The 16,913-nt window shown below is 42.8% G+C and overlaps 1 protein-coding gene across 4 annotated transcripts in view; it reads left to right on the top strand.

Moving 5' to 3' along the window:
* jmjd1cb (jumonji domain containing 1Cb) overlaps window positions 1–16,913 on the top strand; it is a 160,028-nt gene that overhangs the window by 122,650 nt on the left and 20,465 nt on the right. For 2 of the 4 annotated variants that reach the window (XM_067370103.1, XM_067370107.1), the window contains exons 4-12: window positions 6,017–6,122; window positions 7,893–8,017; window positions 8,234–8,377; window positions 8,768–8,812; window positions 9,240–9,504; window positions 10,762–12,428; window positions 13,041–13,213; window positions 13,670–15,828; window positions 16,460–16,661. In XM_067370103.1, coding sequence (XP_067226204.1) covers window positions 6,017–6,122; window positions 7,893–8,017; window positions 8,234–8,377; window positions 8,768–8,812; window positions 9,240–9,504; window positions 10,762–12,428; window positions 13,041–13,213; window positions 13,670–15,828; window positions 16,460–16,661 — 4,886 coding nt within the window. The remainder of the gene's footprint in view (window positions 1–6,016; window positions 6,123–7,892; window positions 8,018–8,233; window positions 8,378–8,767; window positions 8,813–9,239; window positions 9,505–10,761; window positions 12,429–13,040; window positions 13,214–13,669; window positions 15,829–16,459; window positions 16,662–16,913) is intronic. The other 2 variants (XM_067370105.1, XM_067370106.1) reach the window with 2 other exon arrangements.

Here is a 16,913-nt window from a genome sequence, read left to right as displayed (position 1 = left end):
TTGTGAACAGTCCTTTTTGTTACACGTGGAGCGTAAATTTGGCCTGTCTCACCTTGACACATGCTCGTGTCATGAACCTTCAGAGGAGGACGACATTAACACAAGAGCTGTGCTCTTCAGAGAGGGACAGATCAGGAACACGTCTGCCCTTTGTGCGAACAAAGAGAGTGGAAAAGAGCGAGGGAGAGAGACAAGTGAAGGAAGCAGAGGAATGCTAATAGGAGCACTCAGTCATGTGGAGCGGGACGGTAATGGGACTTCATTCATTCTTAATGAACACATTGTTAATTTCACTGACGTACAGTAACAGGCTTAGCTGCACCCTCTATGATGACTAGACTAGATATTGATTTGAATTTGGCACATTAGAGACCATTTTTTATAACATCACATATTTTTTCATTTTAAACATGCTTTTCTGACAATGTAAGCCTTTAAGATATTGTACAAAATATATCTGATATTCATTATGCAGTGGCACAGTTTTAGACCAACAGGATCTAACTTTGGGTGGGACTATCTAACATGTAACTGCAGAAAGACTTCTGTCATGGATGTTTAGTATAAACAATTATGTACATGGAAGATATAGCTTGTGGTGCCTGGTTTAAGACAGCAAAAGACGGGTCACATTTACCATTGTTCAGCATTTTTTCTTGGCCGAAATCCAGTCATTTCAGTAGGAATCCACATGATTGGGAATTTCACATGAGGGCAAAAGATTTCCCCACGCACATTTTGCAACGGGTTCAAGTTGGTCAAGCGTATTTACCTCATTTGACCAGCAGAAAGCTGCTTGGTTGGAAAGTGTGTGAGTTTTGCTTCATGCATCGTAACACTTGACAATTGACAACGCAGTGATCACACCTTAATGCTGCTTCTAAGTGAGTAATGTCCAAACCAGGAACAACAGTAAAAGTTATCTCTTCCATGTAAATATGATTTTTTTTTTTTGTCCTAACCAGCTAACATCCCAATGAGGATCATGGGAATTTTTTTTTTTTGGCCTATTTACAAATGTGTCACTGGAAACTTGGTCAGGACATGGTGTAATACTTCATCTACACTGCAAACAAGCTGCACAATTTTGGAATTGGAGTGTTCTAGTTTTGTTTATTAGTGTTATATCAGTCATCACACATGATCACAGGCTTGATTATGTTATCATTCGGGCCGAGTGGATTTTTAGTCTTTAGATAAAGCACTACTGTTGATTATATAGCTGTCAGAAGTAATTGCAGAATGGGAGGAAACATTTTATGGTTATATTTGTACCACCTCTGTCTCTAGTCCCTGTGAATCCCAGTCTCATCTGATCAGCATCAGTTCATCAGTAAACACAGATGGTGCACAGACATGGATTCTGGACCTCATTAGAAACCATGGTGTCGTTTTACGGGCAGCACCCTATAGCATGTTCTTATGGGTCTGCATGGCACCAAATCTCAGTGAAGACTTATTTTTGTTTATTGGCAGACACACTTCTGTGGCTTATGCCTGTCTAGAACAGCAAATATGAATGATATCACATGGACAATACCAACAAGATGTCTCTGAAATACGATTCCTTCGGAGAGCCTGGGAACAGTACGGAACACTTCTGATGATATCCTTCTGCTGTTGAATGTTGAATTTAGCCTGTTTTTCGAGAACATGGAGGTGGACTGGAGAAAAGTGCAAGATCCACGCCCAGCCTTGTTCCCAGGCTGCAGGCCGCTGGACAGAGTGCAAGAGAGGGGAAGGAAGCTTTTTTTTTATCTGGGTCAGAGTTTGGATCTGGAAGCACTTTCCTATTTCCCCCAGTGCCGAGCACCACCCTATTTCGCAGTGTCTTCCACCGCAGCGCCATGTGGAAAATCCTAGAACATATTGCTGTAAAAGTGATGGATGGCAGCCCGGTGCGGAATGGGGTGGGGGGGATGGAAAGAAAAGTGCATCTGCTCCGTCCTTCACAAGGGGGTATGTGCAGAGGAGGTGGAGGATATGAGATTACAGCTGAAGTCTTACTGAAGACCATACTGTAGGAATGAGATCACGTCTCTCTCTGTGATTTAAATTTCATTGTGCTTATGCACAGCATTTGTCATTCGTCTGATTGTGAGCTGCTTCACATTCCTGCTAGTGTGCATTGCCCTGATCAGAAACATTTGGACATGAAATAATATTTGTTTTATTTAGATGCTCTTCTTTCTGTCAAGTGGAAGGGCGATGGGGAAGCCAGGCTGTCCTAATAGATTCCAATCTTGGATGCCACCAAGAGAGAAAGTGCCCCATGTAAACTGCAGGCCAATAAATAAATCATGTGTCCGGCAATGCTCTTGCTTTAAAATGGAAAATGAAATGAAGGCGTTAGTATGTGTATGTGAGTAATGCAATGGTTATCACTTTTGCCCAAGATTAGGCACACTAGTGACGCAATGCTATATTTTTAAGACAAACCACAGTGCCACTTAGTTTCCAATCTACACACATCCTCAATCAGATGCAAACTTGTTACTTTATGGGCTCATTTTTGCTGGTTTCACTTCTAAATTACAAACCTGATCTGACATTTGTTATGAGCCACTGAGGAGGAGCTAAAAGAGACATGTCATGAATGGCATATTTCACGCCAAAAGTAAAGAAAAAACATCACAACATGACATCACAATGATATTGGCAATATATCTTGGAATATGAAATCATAACATCGAGCAAATTAGCATTTGACTACCTATATTTACATACAGCACCTAAAACCTTTTTTGCCACACCTACCAATGGCCGGTGAATTTACCGGCCAAAATTATTTTTACCAGCCAAAATCAAAAACAGGCAGTTATGATACCAATATTTTAGATACTAGTGAAAATTCACAATTTTCTATTCCAATTTTGATACTACGGCTAAAACTACTAGCTTAACTAGTGTAATTTTAGTAGCCTACATTTTTAAAGACAAGTAAAGTCAGTAATAAAATAAGAACAAATAATCAAATTACAAGCAATAGCACAAATATATATATATATGAAGACATAACTGACTATTTTTTCTAGGATACTAGCAGAGACAGGCATTTTTATTATTTTTTTTTTAATATATATATAATTTTGTGTGAATTTGTCTGATCAAGCACAGGAAGGCATGAAAGAGAGCTCAACTTAGTATTTGCGCGCTGTCTGAGATGCGGCTTCAGAGTGCACGCTTCGGATGTTCCAGATGTTGAACTTCCAACATGCACACCCTTTCATGTGTTCTAGCGCTTGAATATTTACATGGGAAAGGCTTACATTTTTGTGATGATGCAGCACTGACCCGTCAACTGTACAGGGTGTCATTCAGGATTGTTCACGTTCATGTTCTCATAAAATTGCATTGTTAGAATTCATAAAAATGTTACTGGCCATCTGGCGACTGACAGTTTCATATACTCGCCAACATCGATTTTTACTCGCATTTGGCATTTGGCGAGTGTTAAACGGCCCTATTTACTGTACATATCTTTACCTACCAGTATTGACCAGCCCTAATGAATGTTAGTGTGAACCTTATTTCTGGTACATGGAGGATAGCCAATTGAAACCAATTGAAAAGTGGACATTTACATATAGAACTCTTTAAGGCACAGCTCTATTGAAAACAGCTGGTTTTATTCTAAATAGACTTTTAGCAGTTAAACAAGACTTTGAGCACACAAAATTACTACGGAAACTACAACGGTTGTAATATGATGTAACACTCCGTAGCATCTTATTAAGAAACATAATTCAACATAGTACATCCAAAATGTAAAAATATGCAATTTACTCCACTTTACTGCAATGCTGCAATCCTGCAAATTAAAAGTTTGCGTTGCTTTTATTTAGACATTACGTTGTGAATTTTCATTTTTTTCTCTCCCACAGTTAGTGGAATGAAAAGTGTATTGTGACCACCCCTAAAGGGTCAAAGAGGAGGATAGATAAAAGTACCTGCGTTTCTGATCAGAGATGTGCTGTCATTCAACTTAGCCAGCAATCACATCACAGCAGTGTAGACTTTTGTTTACACTGTGTGCATGTGTGTGTGTGTGTGTGTGTGTGTGTGTGTGTGTGTGTGTGTGTGGCAGCAGTGGGGTATTTTCAGGACTCAGTTCATGTGTTCACCAGGCCTGCTGTGTGATTGTGTAAATAACTGGAGCTCCTGTCAGACCCCCCCACATCGACCCCCCTCCCCACCACCCCCCCGCCCTCTCTCCACTCCTCATCACCATCAACAATTAATGGAAGTGCAGGGCGGATATCCCTCTCACCCTGCCAGACCCTGACACACACACACACATCTGCTTCACTGCTGGGCTCCTGCGAAGCGGAAATGTAGCGTTGCCATGCGTGAGGAGGTGTGAGAGCTTTCCTGTGCTTGTTTCAGATTCGGTGGGTCACTGGCCTTCATCAGATCGTTCAAATCTCTCTGTGACTGGAAATGTTTTACTGGTAATTGCAATGCCTATTGCTATTGCTCATACTAAGGCTTACGGGTTTGTTTAGATCACTACAGACATGTATGACACCTCAAATCATACAGTTTGCTGAGACTTAAGATTAATCTCAGACTTAAGGTGCAGTCACATTTACTGTTGCTCTGTGAAATTTAATGTGCAAAATCCAGCCTTTTCACTAGGAATCCATGCGATTGAAGTGAAGTTCCCTTTGCAGATTTCGCTATTTTTCAAGTTGGGCACATAATTTGCTGTGTTGACCAACAAAAAGCTGCATAGTTTGAAAGCGACTTCTGTGTGAACTGTGCTTCATACATCTCTACGCTATTAGCAGTGGACACTCATCCTGTTTTTGTACTCAATTTCATTCATTTAACCGCACCTGTAAAATTGTTCTCAGGAGAGATTTGTTCGCACTTCTCACACATGGTTGCACATGGTTGCTGTATAAAGGTGTGGTAACACAAAATTTGGGCAAAATTTTTGCATGAAAAATATTTCCATTGTCAATCATATAGGCACTGTTTACACCTGGTATTAAGATGCGTTTTGGTCGATCGGATCACAAGTGGAAGAGGAAAACACATACTCTGTTCCACCTGGTATTTAATCTGTCTCTTTTGTCCACTTTCAACCACTTCTGTCCTGATTTCTTCGAGGGGAGGGTCTGTGTAAATGTATGGTAATGCGGGTAAATGTATGGGTTTTCCCCCCCCCCAAATCTTTCAATCTAATGAACAAAATAAGCTCACTCAATTTACATATGACTGCTACCGGAGACGATGGAAAAACATACTGAGAGCAGCAACTTACATTTCTGCTCTGACAGCCACAAGACTACGCGGTAAGTGCGTGTTTAGAAATCAAGAATAGTGAGAGAACATTGTGCTTGGTACGCTTTTCGTCTTCAAACCAAACTTGGGTCTTCAGCCGACAAAGTTTAATTCCCATCTGGCTAGCGGGCTCACATAATGTTTACACTTTAGGTCAGTAGACGGAGAGTAGGTGGTCTTTTGTGGGTTTGAATGCATTCGACCACATGAGCGTTAACACTACAAAAGCAATTCGGTCAGTTGCTTTTTCGACTACCTCTGGAAGAGGTCAAAAGTGGACAAGCTTAAAACGTTTTACACCCCGTTAACACCTGTATTTACCGTCGTCCACTTGTGATCTGATTAAACAATATGCATCTTAATACCAGGTGGAAACAGGGCCATAGCGATGCTTGAAGCACCATTTACACAGAGTTCACTTTGCAACCAAGCAGCTTTACTGTGGTCAGCGCAGCAAATTAATGTGACCAAGTTAAACCCAATGCAGAATCTACGTGGAGAAATTTTTCACCCTTACTCAAAACTCCAGATTGCACTGATTCCTATTGAAACAACTGAATTTTACAAGCAACAGTAAATTGTTTGCGTAGTTCATCCATTAATTTAGAGGTCATAGAAAATGCTGTGACTGCTCAGTGGGTTCATTCTCCAGCACTGATTCGACTTTGCATTGTGTCCTTGTAGTTTCATAAGTGATATGCTAACATTTTACTTTTGTTTTCTGCAGGATGAGGTGGACAGTTTAAGTCCTGTTCTCAGGGACTATCCACATCTCCATGAAGAAGTGAAAGCTTGGGTGAAAGATCAAAAAGTTCAGGAAATTTTTATGCAAGGTAATGTTGGTCACATTTCATCAATTATTCTAAAGGGCCAACTCCAACTTTTTTTTTTTTTTTTTTTTAAATCTATGCTTTTTAGATGACACAGCATCAATACTTTGTGCCCACCATCCTGCCTTTTTGTGTTAAGTCAACATTAATTGAAAAATTACATTTTTTACTTGTTTAAAGTGATCTCAGGTTATGTATTTTACGTGAGATTAAATGTTTACTCAACAACAAAAATATAATTTAAATTGACAGTTTTGGTTGACTCTTAATTCCAGGTTTAGTACCAATGTTCATGTAACAATAGTTATGACAATAATGGCAAATAACAATAGATTTAAAAAAGAGAAGTCACCATTGTAATGTTCGCATGACCTTCAGCCTCCATTTCCTGGTCAAAGTGTTTTGGGGTGGGAGTAATTCTTCCTAAACCCACTGCCAACTCACATTCAGTTGTAGCACTTTTCTGGTACAGAGTGCCCACTATTCAGGAGTCAAAACAGAAAAGTCCCTCCCTTTTCACTTGGTAAGAATTACAGAAGTAAGGGTGTTGTTGTGGTCTTGGCAGAAGGTCTTGTTTACAAAGTCCATAACAAAATTCCAGGCCCACAATTAGTGATAATTGTTGAACTTGGCAGTTGACAAGGGCAGAATGGAAAGCATCTCAAAGCCAAAGGTTTTGGTGGGGAAACAGAGCACAAAAAGAAAGAAATAAACGGTCTGTGGTTTTGTGCAGACGTCGCCCCATGGTTTATGTGCATGTGAAACGTATGTGAGGGAGATGCATTTTGGTTGTTGTAGGCACAAGGACAGTGAAAGGGTTAGCTGTTCTAGCAGGGCATATGAGCAGTGTGTTCAGGAGTAATTAATGGGAATGACCTGCCCTGCACTAATGAGCTCCAGTCAGTTTGGAAACCTGCCAGCATTCACTGCGCCTAACAGCATATAGATACAAGGATTGATGTGTCATCCCTGAGGTAAAGTTCACCTAGAATGAACAAAAAAGAGAGCTTTGCAGAATGCTCACATTGTTTTTCAGTACAATGACAGTAAACAGTGACCAAGGGCTGTTGAGCTCCAAAAAAAGAACAAAAATGCACCATGAAAGTAGTCCATATGACTCTTGCTCTGTTGAAATGAATTGAAAATTAATGCAATTTAAAAAAGTTTGGTGATAATGTGTATGAAACCACTGTTTATAGAGTAGATATGCCACACTGAAATTAAAGGAATAGTTCACCCAAAAATGAAAATTATCCCATGATTTACTCACCCTCAAGCCATCCTAGGTATATAAGTCTATCTTCTTTCAGACGAGCACAATCTGAGATATGTTTAAAAATATCCTTAGTCCTCCAAGGTTTATAATGGTTGTGAAAGGGAGCATATGGCTGTCATGCCAGAAGCTTGTTTTAAATAAGGATATTTGTCCTACACAAATGCATCGGTTCACTTCAGAAGGCCTTTATTAACCCCCTGGATTCTAATGGATTTATTTTTTTATTGTTGGATGCATTTTGTTGTTTTCAAAATTTGGCCACCCATTCACAACCATTATAAACCTCAGAGGACTAAGGATATTTTTAAATAATCTCTGAATGTGTTTGTCTGAAAGAAGATGGTCATATACACCTAGGATGGCTTGAGGGTGAGTAAATCATGGGATAATTTTCATTTTTGGGTAAACTATCTATTTAAGGGATTGTTATTAAATTAGTGTACTGTTAAAAATTAAAGTGTATTTTTGAAATTGCTTCTGGTTCCTGATATCTCCAGGTCCCTATTCATTGAATGGCTACCGTGTACGAGTTTACAGACAGGACTCAGCCACCCAGTGGTTCACGGGCATCATCACCCACCACGATCTCTTCAGCCGCACTATGGTTGTCATGAATGACCAGGTACATCTGATACCATGAAATGTTTTAGTTCGCTAAAATGTTTAGCATATTCTTTAATAATGTAATATGGTATGAGATGCCCTGATATTGTTAATGTCAGAATTATTATTATTACAATAAAACTAAAAATTGCTTTGTAATGATTTTAAAGCATGTCTTTCATGGTTCATTGTTTAAAAAAAAAACATTTGCTCTCTCCTCTGACTCTGTATGCAGGTACTAGAGCCTCAGAACGTTGACCCTTCCATGGTACAGATGACCTTTCTGGATGATGTGGTCCATTCTTTACTGAAAGGAGAAAACATTGGCATCACGTCGCGACGCAGGTCTCGCTCTAGCCAGAACAGCAACACTGCCCACGTGAGTGTAACCTACAAGAGCACACACATATCTCCATGCCTATATGTGTTTTTGTTGCTAGATGATCAGCACACCTGCATTCCTGGATTAATGTTGAGTTCAATGTTATATGCCAGTTTGTATTTCTGTCTTGTGCATGTCTGTCCCATTGTCTGTCTGTGCTTCTTACTGGATGTTGTGTCTGTAGCTAGCTTTGAAGTAAAGTTCCTATGTGCTTTTTTTAAAATCTTTTTAAAGAAAACTAGAGCCTTGTAGAACACATATCATTGCTCCCTTCATCATTAACAAGACTTCTCTGTTCCACCTTGTTTTTTGTTTTGTTTGTTTTTTTCTTTTCTTTGTTTTTCTTCTCTGTTTCCCTGTTTTAAACATTAATTGGGGATATGCAAGCAGACCACAGGAGGGAGACCAAGCGGCTCTACAGGAATCACTCAGGTACCGGGCCGCACCCCCCTCTCTCCATAGATTTAGAGCTGCTTTTATACCACCTGCATATCCCTGTCTATTATAGTTATTTAGAATTAATTTATTATAAGTGCTAATTTTCCAGTAAATGCTTACCCCGATTAACGTTTCACGCGCTGTGCTTGCATGGATTAAATTTGGGGTGAAAATATATTTTGAGATATAATGTTGGAAAGCATTTTTAAGAGCCATAGGAACTCTTCTTTTAAGCCTAGCTCTGTGACCACAGTTTTTTTTTTTACAGACGTGTGTAGTGCAGTCGTTGCTGGCAAGGAAGTGTTTTTGATATTGGTGGTTTTTTTACTTAAAAATTCTCTCTCACTCTCTATAAACTAAATCTGTCACAAGTCCTCTCATGCTTGTGTTTTCTGTTTGTGCTCTTTTCGTATTTTTCCAGGGTCATTACACACGTGCCCAGGCCAACAGCCCCAGACCCGTGATGAATTCCTCTGGCTCCACCCCTAAACAGGCCTCTCAGGCCCAGCAGCAGCAGCAACAATCCCAGCATGCTCAACAACAGGTATCCCAGCAACACCAGCAGCAGCAGCAGTCCTCACCAGGTCAACAACGCGGTTCACGATCTTCACGTCGAAAAGGTTCCGACAGCAGCGTTCCAGATGATGAGAAGATCAAAGATGAAAAATCGGACAGTGGAGGAAAAGGTAAAACTGATCATTGTTAAGGTCCTTGCACAATGAGTCCAAAATTTTCATGTGTTTTTTCGTATTCGCCATCCTAAATGTTCGCCGCACACAAACCTTGCATGCTGATTCCAATGCGTATTAATTAATCCGTTGCGAAAAAGTTTGCAAAACAATACAAAATGGAGTGAGGAAGATTAAAGAAATAGGAAGTATTGTATTGTACACTTGTACGGTGGCTCTGAATTGTCAAAACACCTCTCAAAATGCTTGCTACAGATGCGAAAAATGCAGAAAATTGAACCCAGTCCAATTTTTTTATGACTGATGAAAATTTCGGAGGCAGTGTGTAAACGTGATTGAAAAATGTGACGTTGAATTTATTTTTTAATGTGCGAAAAATTTCTGACTTAGTGTGCAAGGACCTTTACAGTAACCACACTACTGCAGTGTTATTGTAAGTTAATATCACTTTTTGTGTTTTGTGTGTTTCTTATATGGAAAGGTGGCAGGCTTGTGAATTATGAAGGAATAAAAAAAAAAAAAAAAAAAAAAGTTACATTTGCTTCCGTCTTCCGTCCCCTACCAGTCTCTCATGTTTTCTAAACATGGTGAATGTGCCGGATTATTGTGTTACTTGTGTTAAACGTTTTCATAAATTATGCTTAAAGGACTAAAGGTCTGTGACTGAATTGCTTCGATTCAGTCATGTTATGATTTTGATGAGAAATGAAACAGCAATTGCAGCTCTTCACTCAGAGGAATTAAAACATAATGAATCTCCTTGGATTGATTGAATTTTCCTCTATTATGGCTTTCATGTTATACAAAGGCCTATTATGTTTGACTTAATCTAGTGCTATATATTTAAGCTGACAAAACCTTCTACTGGATAGGTTCAGTGCTAGTTTCTTGGCCGGATGGCCACCTGGTAAAAGATCATTTAAATTCTTCCATCATAATTCCTGCATTACAGTGTTTGGCAGGGTGTTGGGTCTTTGAGAGATGAGGTGAGTGCAGCAACCACAGTGAAATGGACATTTTAAGTGTGCATAAATTCTTCCAGAGTCCCATCCATCACACTTCTAATGCAGCACTTAAGATTCAATCAGCCTTTAACCTAAGTACAAAATGACATCATCCTTATCTGTGCTTGAATAATCAATTGGATTGAGTTTCTCATGCGCTCAACTTGCATGGAATTATTTGCTGATGGCATGTTTTGTGTCTGTGTTGAAAGTTCTTGTGTTAAAAAAGTGGGTCTCTTTTTTTTTTAAGATCCTTCTAAAAACAAAAGCAAGCAGACAAATAAGAGGAGGAAAGCAGATGAAGAAGACAAGAAGGGTAGTCTCAAGCGGCTCAAAACCGAAGCATCTGACCTCTCTGAGAGCAGCGACTCTGAGAACTCTAACAAGCGGAGCATAGACTCCTCATCAGAGCACAGTTCAGAAAATGAGCTCAAATGCAAGAGCACTTCAAAAGTTCCAGAGGAAGAGGAGAAGTCCCAGGGATCCAAGCCCATGGACGAGTTGAGTGTAATCAACAGGCTTTCTCCCTGGGATGAAATGCAGGATAAAAGCGTCAAGCCGGTGGCCGTGGAGGTGGCTCAGCTGGCAGATAGCGAACGGTCTGGAGAAAGGAGATCTCCACTGCCTCCTCCGGTCTCCTGTACCCAGAACCAAGCCTCTGGACCGGCGGAGGTCCAAAGCTGCATTGTCGAAATGAAAAGCACTGTGAAAACCCTCCCCAAGGACCATTACGGCACAGGGACACCTCGGACGCACACGCCCAAGTGCGTGATTGATATCACAGAAGATGCCAACACGCAGCCCAGTTCCAGAGAAAACTCTGAGGCCGTATCGGCCTTGTTGGCATCACAGAAGTGTGAGGCCTACGTCCCCGAATCGAGACATTTGGTGCTAAACGCCTCCCACTCAGAGTGCAGGAGGCCGGATGGCGAGCAGCAGCAGAACGCTCGCAGCAAAGGCAGTAAAATCGAATTCGCCCACTCTGAGGTCATAAGGCCGGTGACATCAGTGAGTGAGTCAGCAGCCCTGGGCGAGAGAGGGAAGCTCCAGCAGCAGTATACATCTATGGTTATTAAAAATGCCTCGCTAACGGAGGACATCAGGAAAACCCATAAGCTCAGTCCTTCTCCTGAATTGCCCAAACCTAAGTCCATCTCATCCCCTGACATCCTCAAGCCCAAGTGCAATCCTTCACCTGACATCATAAAGTCAAAAACTCACAGCGTTCATGAATCCTCCAAGCCCAAACCAAATACATCCCCTGAGGTGTCTAAACATAAACCTCGCCACCCTGAAAACCTACCTACAATGGGCCGCTTGGCACTCAAACCTGAGCCGGATGTAGCCCGCTCCAGTTTTAAACCTGTGCCAGCCCGTGGGGTGCCCTCTGAATCCACAAAAAGCCCTCTTGTTGTTGACAAAAACGAGCATTTTACCGTGTACCGGGACCCTGCGTTGGTGCGTCCTGAATCGGACGGCAACCACGTGGCATACCTGCACCCGCACCTGCATCCACTACATGGTTCTTCTCACACCACGTGTCTCACACCCAGCTCACACCACCCGTCCCACCTCCTCCCTTCTTCCTCCATGAGCCACTCAGTGCACCACCCACACCTGCTGCCTACCGTACTGCCCACAATTCCACCAGCCTCTCTCCTAGGCAGCCATCCCCGACTGGACTCCGCAGGACTCGGACACCTGGCCTTGGCCCACCACCATTCCCACCAGCAGCAGCAGTTCATCCAGCAGCAGCCCCCTCCCTTGCTGGCCCAGACACATGGAGGTGCCTCATATAACCAGCTCGGCCTCTATCCCATCATCTGGCAGTACCCAAACGGTACCCACTCCTACCCATCTGGGTACAAGTGGGTACATCCGGAGAATGCTGTCAATTCAGACTCCAGCCTTCGGAGGGTAAGTGTGTGCGCCTGTCTGTTTACTAGCCCTAGCCATTATAATTTATATAGACTGTATTTTACACCAATATGTGTAGTGAATTAACAATGAATGCACAATGTGTGACTGAGGTTGTTAAATAAGATCCCCTAGAGGAGGGAAAAATACTCTTTCTCTTGCTGCTGTCAGGGATTGTTTTTGAACTCAGCCTGAAACAACCTACCCTACAGCTATTAAGCTTAAAGTGTGTGAGCATGTGCTTGTATGTGCTGTATCATGTATGGACACATCTCTTAGCTTTTAGAGTCAAACTTAAAACTTATTTAAGGAACATTCTGGATCAAATACAAGTTTACTTCTATCAACAGCAGAAATGGCATGAAAGGTCTGTTACCACAGGAAATAATACAATAGTTTCCTTATAGACTCCCTCCATTCCATTCCAAGATAATGTAACTCAACTGTAATCACTTTTTCACATTATAAGCATGTGAGAGAAATCACAGAATATCGGAATAAGAGACAGTCATTCTTATGCACAATTTGTATGCTCTGACTTCTGTCAGAGAACTGTATGTTGCCTTGAGTGCATTATGACCTTCTGTCTGTGTGTGTGTGTGTGTGTTGCAGAACACTCCCAGCCCCTGGCTGCACCAGCCCACCCCTGTAACCTCAGCAGACAGCATGGGGATTTTGAGCCATGTCCCGGGCAGACCAGCCAGTGCAGAGCCTCATCGACCCATCAAGATCAGCTCACACTCCAGCCCGCCACTCTCCAAAACCCCTGGAGAACTCCACAAAGAGTGAGCACGCACACACTTGTGTCTCTCTCTGTCTGTCATTAACACACACGGTTAATCCATTCCCACAGTCCTGCAGTGCCTGGAACTGCGGCTAGCTGTTAAATACCTTGTGACCCGAGGTGGAACAAATGCCATGTGATAGGAGCACTGTACGCTCATTCAGTGACTGTGCGCATAATTAAACTATTCTATTATAGCCCGTTGAATGTCTGTACTCATTTGAACCACCCCCAGTGCAGTTACCTAATATCTGAGAAGGAACATACTGTAATACTGACCCTAGAACAAATATTAGTCCAGCATCACTATAACAAATCCCTGAAGAATTAAAATACTTACGCAAGTTTGATATTTTCAGATACACAGGTATTTCTGAACTTATTTTTACATTTTAATGAGTAATGTTTTCTATCACACTGAGATAATTTTTTTTTTTCTTTTGAATTGCTTCTTCAGAGATCAGGACAAGAATGTGTTTGTGGACCCTATGCGTAGCCTGGCCAGTGCCCACCTCAAGCAAGAGCCGGACCGCAGCCGGACACCTACCAACAAGGAGTTACACCGCCTCTACATGGAGTCACCCCACAGCAAGCAGCAAATACCAGCACGCATGCCTCAGGATGGGCCCGACCGCACCAGCAAATATAAGGAAGAGAATCGCCGCATCCTTCTGGAGAGCATTGAAATGGCCCCCTTCACCGCCAAACTTCGCACCGGAGAGACAGAGCGTGAGCCCTACTCCCGCATTTCCTCCCAGCCCAAAAGCCATGAGAAAGAGGTGGAGCACTCTGTGGCTGATCTGTACAAGTACAAACACTCTATATCCCAGTCCCTCCCTCAAACCAACTACTTCACCACACTGTCAAATAGCGTTGTAAACGAGCCACCACGACTTTTCCAATCCAAAGATCTCAATCCGTACTTTGACAAGGCACCCGCAGCCTCCAGCCCCTTGTCTTTAGGCTCGTATAACTCTAGCCACACCAAGTCTTTGTCCAAGCCTCCCCCTCTCATTAAGCACCAGCCAGAGGGAGAGGGACTGGTGGGTAAAATAACCGAACAGCTCAGTCAACAAGCACCCATACACTCACTCAGTACCTCAGTGGTGACGCTCAGTGAACGCTGCAGCCCAGCCATCTCTCCCTCGAGCCAGCCCAAGGGCATGCCAGCCTTACGTAGAGCGCCAGTCTTTCACCCACCCACCCAGCAGGCACTTGACCGTAAGGAGGGGGCCTACGGTCGCCTTTCCCCACCCACACTCACCCCTATCCAGCCTGTCAGCTCAGCGGGAAAGGTGTCAGAACAGCAGAAACCACCCACCCTGCTCCCAGAGCTCAGGGATGAAAAAAGCGGAGCCGAGCTGGGCTCGGCTGAATCCTGGCAGACTAGCGGAGAAACAAAAATCCATGAGAAAGTGGCCTGGCATTCGGAGAATAGCCAAGGGAAGCCGCAGGCAGCCATGGCATCTGTTATTGTCCGCCCTTCTACTTGCATAAAATACGACGGATCACCAGGTCCCAAGATCGCCTCCAAAGAGCAACTTGGTGGCAGATTGTTTGCTGGCCGCAGTGAGGCAGACTGCCTGAAAGTGGCCGAGAGCAGGGAATCTGGGAGAGTCATCCTACCAAATACAAATTTGGAGGATCCCAGTGATCAGTATAACAAAAACCTGATTAGAGCATCACCAGGTGTCATTCCCAGCTCAGTGGCAGTTGTGGCCAATTCTGTGTGCAGCACTAGGACTAATGAAGCTATTGCTACTGCCAGCAGCACGTTTAGCACGCAGAGCTACAATGGAGCAGATATGTCCTTCTCCATCTCTGGCACTAGTGGTAGTAGCAGACTGGAGAGCTCTGCTTCCAAAAGCCGCCCTGCCACTGTTGTTGAGTCGCAGGAGGGAGGTTCGAGAACCACTTCCCCAAGTTCGCTGCCTCAGGTCGGATCTGCTGGCTCCACACAGGCCTACTCGAACTATGTTCACCTGAAGAAGGCCAAAGCAGCTCTGGCTGCGGCACAGTCTCGTTGCTCCAGCAGCAACTCTGAGAGCGAGAGCAGTAGTGTCAGATCCTCTCAGGACTCACCCACCATTGCCCAGGATAATTCAATGCCCAGCAATCCTGCCAGCAAAGCCAGCCCGTTGCCCAACGGACAACCAGTGCAGGCGTGCCAGTCTAACTACCACAAGCTCAAGAAAGCCTGGCTCACACGACACTCAGAGGAGGACAAAAACACAAACAAATCTGAAAAGGGCGGGAATGCCATTTCTGAGCTAATTAAGCCATGCTCCGTCAACCTGATTGCCCCTGCATCTAGTGATGTGGATCTGGGCAAGGACAGCAAAGGACAAGAGGACAAGCTGTCTCAGGAGGAAAGAAAGACACGTCGTACCCCCAAGCGTCCTTACGAATCAGGCTCGGAGAGCGGTGATGACTCAGACTCTAGCGAGAGCAAGCTAGAACAAAGGACTAAACGGCAACCCAAGCCCACTTACAAAAAGAAGCAGAATGACCTGCAGAAAAGGAAGGGAGACAATGAGAAGGAGGAGGATGAGGTGAAGCCAAATGGTATTTTCCGGAGTGCCAAGGAAAAAACCAAGCTCAAGCTGGCCAGTACCAGTAAGTGCACCATAGTCCACATCACAGTTTGAACATGTGTGTTTAGTACACTGCAAAATCATTGTATATATATATTTATTTTTTTATTTTTTTATTATTATTATTTTATTTATATATAACCCACAACATGGAAGTAAAATGGATTGTGAATGTCTGTTTCATGTTAACTTGAACTTTGGGGTTATTGGAAGGTTTGCAGTGTGTGAGAAAGAGAGTGAGGTGTGTTTGGTGAACATCTGGATGGCAGCTGTGCAAATGGCTTCTTCTAGAATGCTCACATTTATGTGGAAAACATCTCCAAGAGCACTTGTGCTTTTATTAGCTTTCTGATGATTGCTGTGTAGCAAAATGGAGCCTCTTTGTAACTGCATAGCTTCTAAAGCTGTAGGTCACTGTAACAGTACAGCAGGTCACAACTGTCAGGTTTCAAAAATGTTATGCTTGCTTGTGGTTACAACATAAACATTAACTCTTCAAAACCTGCACACTTCTCTCACCCTCCCCAACTAGTGATAGACTGATATTTCTCAAACAGGCTAATTATTATTATTAATAAATGTGGAGTTTTTATGCAGTACATTATTTAATGGATAAAGTAATGGAATCTATGATGTGTAATCTGTGGAATTAGATGGCATTCCTCGATCCGTACTAAAGGACTGGAGGAAAGTAAAGAAGCTAAAGCAGACGGGTGAGTCATTCCTGCAGGATGACTCGTGTTCTGAAATTGGACCCAATTTACAGAAGTGCAGGGAGTGCCGCTCCGTCCGCACCAAGAAAGGGGAAGAGCCTGCCCACTCACCTGTCTTCTGCCGCTTCTACCACTTCCGCCGGTGAGTATAAAGTGAGGAACTTCATACCACGTATGCTGTGCACTCATCGATCTACATAGTAAGTTTGTGTAGTGTAGTGAATAGGGAGGGGTGTTGCTGCCGCAGAAATATTTGAAAACTGTAGTATATTAGAAATAGACAGTATAAAAAAAAATCAAAGTACAGAACATGGCAAGAAAAACAGAATATGGTTGTTTCTAGGTTTTAGAAATTACGAAATAGCTTTTTGCAAAATGTGAATTACATGGTCTT

This window comes from Chanodichthys erythropterus, chromosome 19 (genome assembly GCF_024489055.1).
Source record: "Chanodichthys erythropterus isolate Z2021 chromosome 19, ASM2448905v1, whole genome shotgun sequence".
Classification (NCBI taxonomy): Eukaryota; Metazoa; Chordata; class Actinopteri; order Cypriniformes; family Xenocyprididae; genus Chanodichthys; species Chanodichthys erythropterus.
This window is presented reverse-complemented; position numbering and strand designations above follow the sequence as displayed.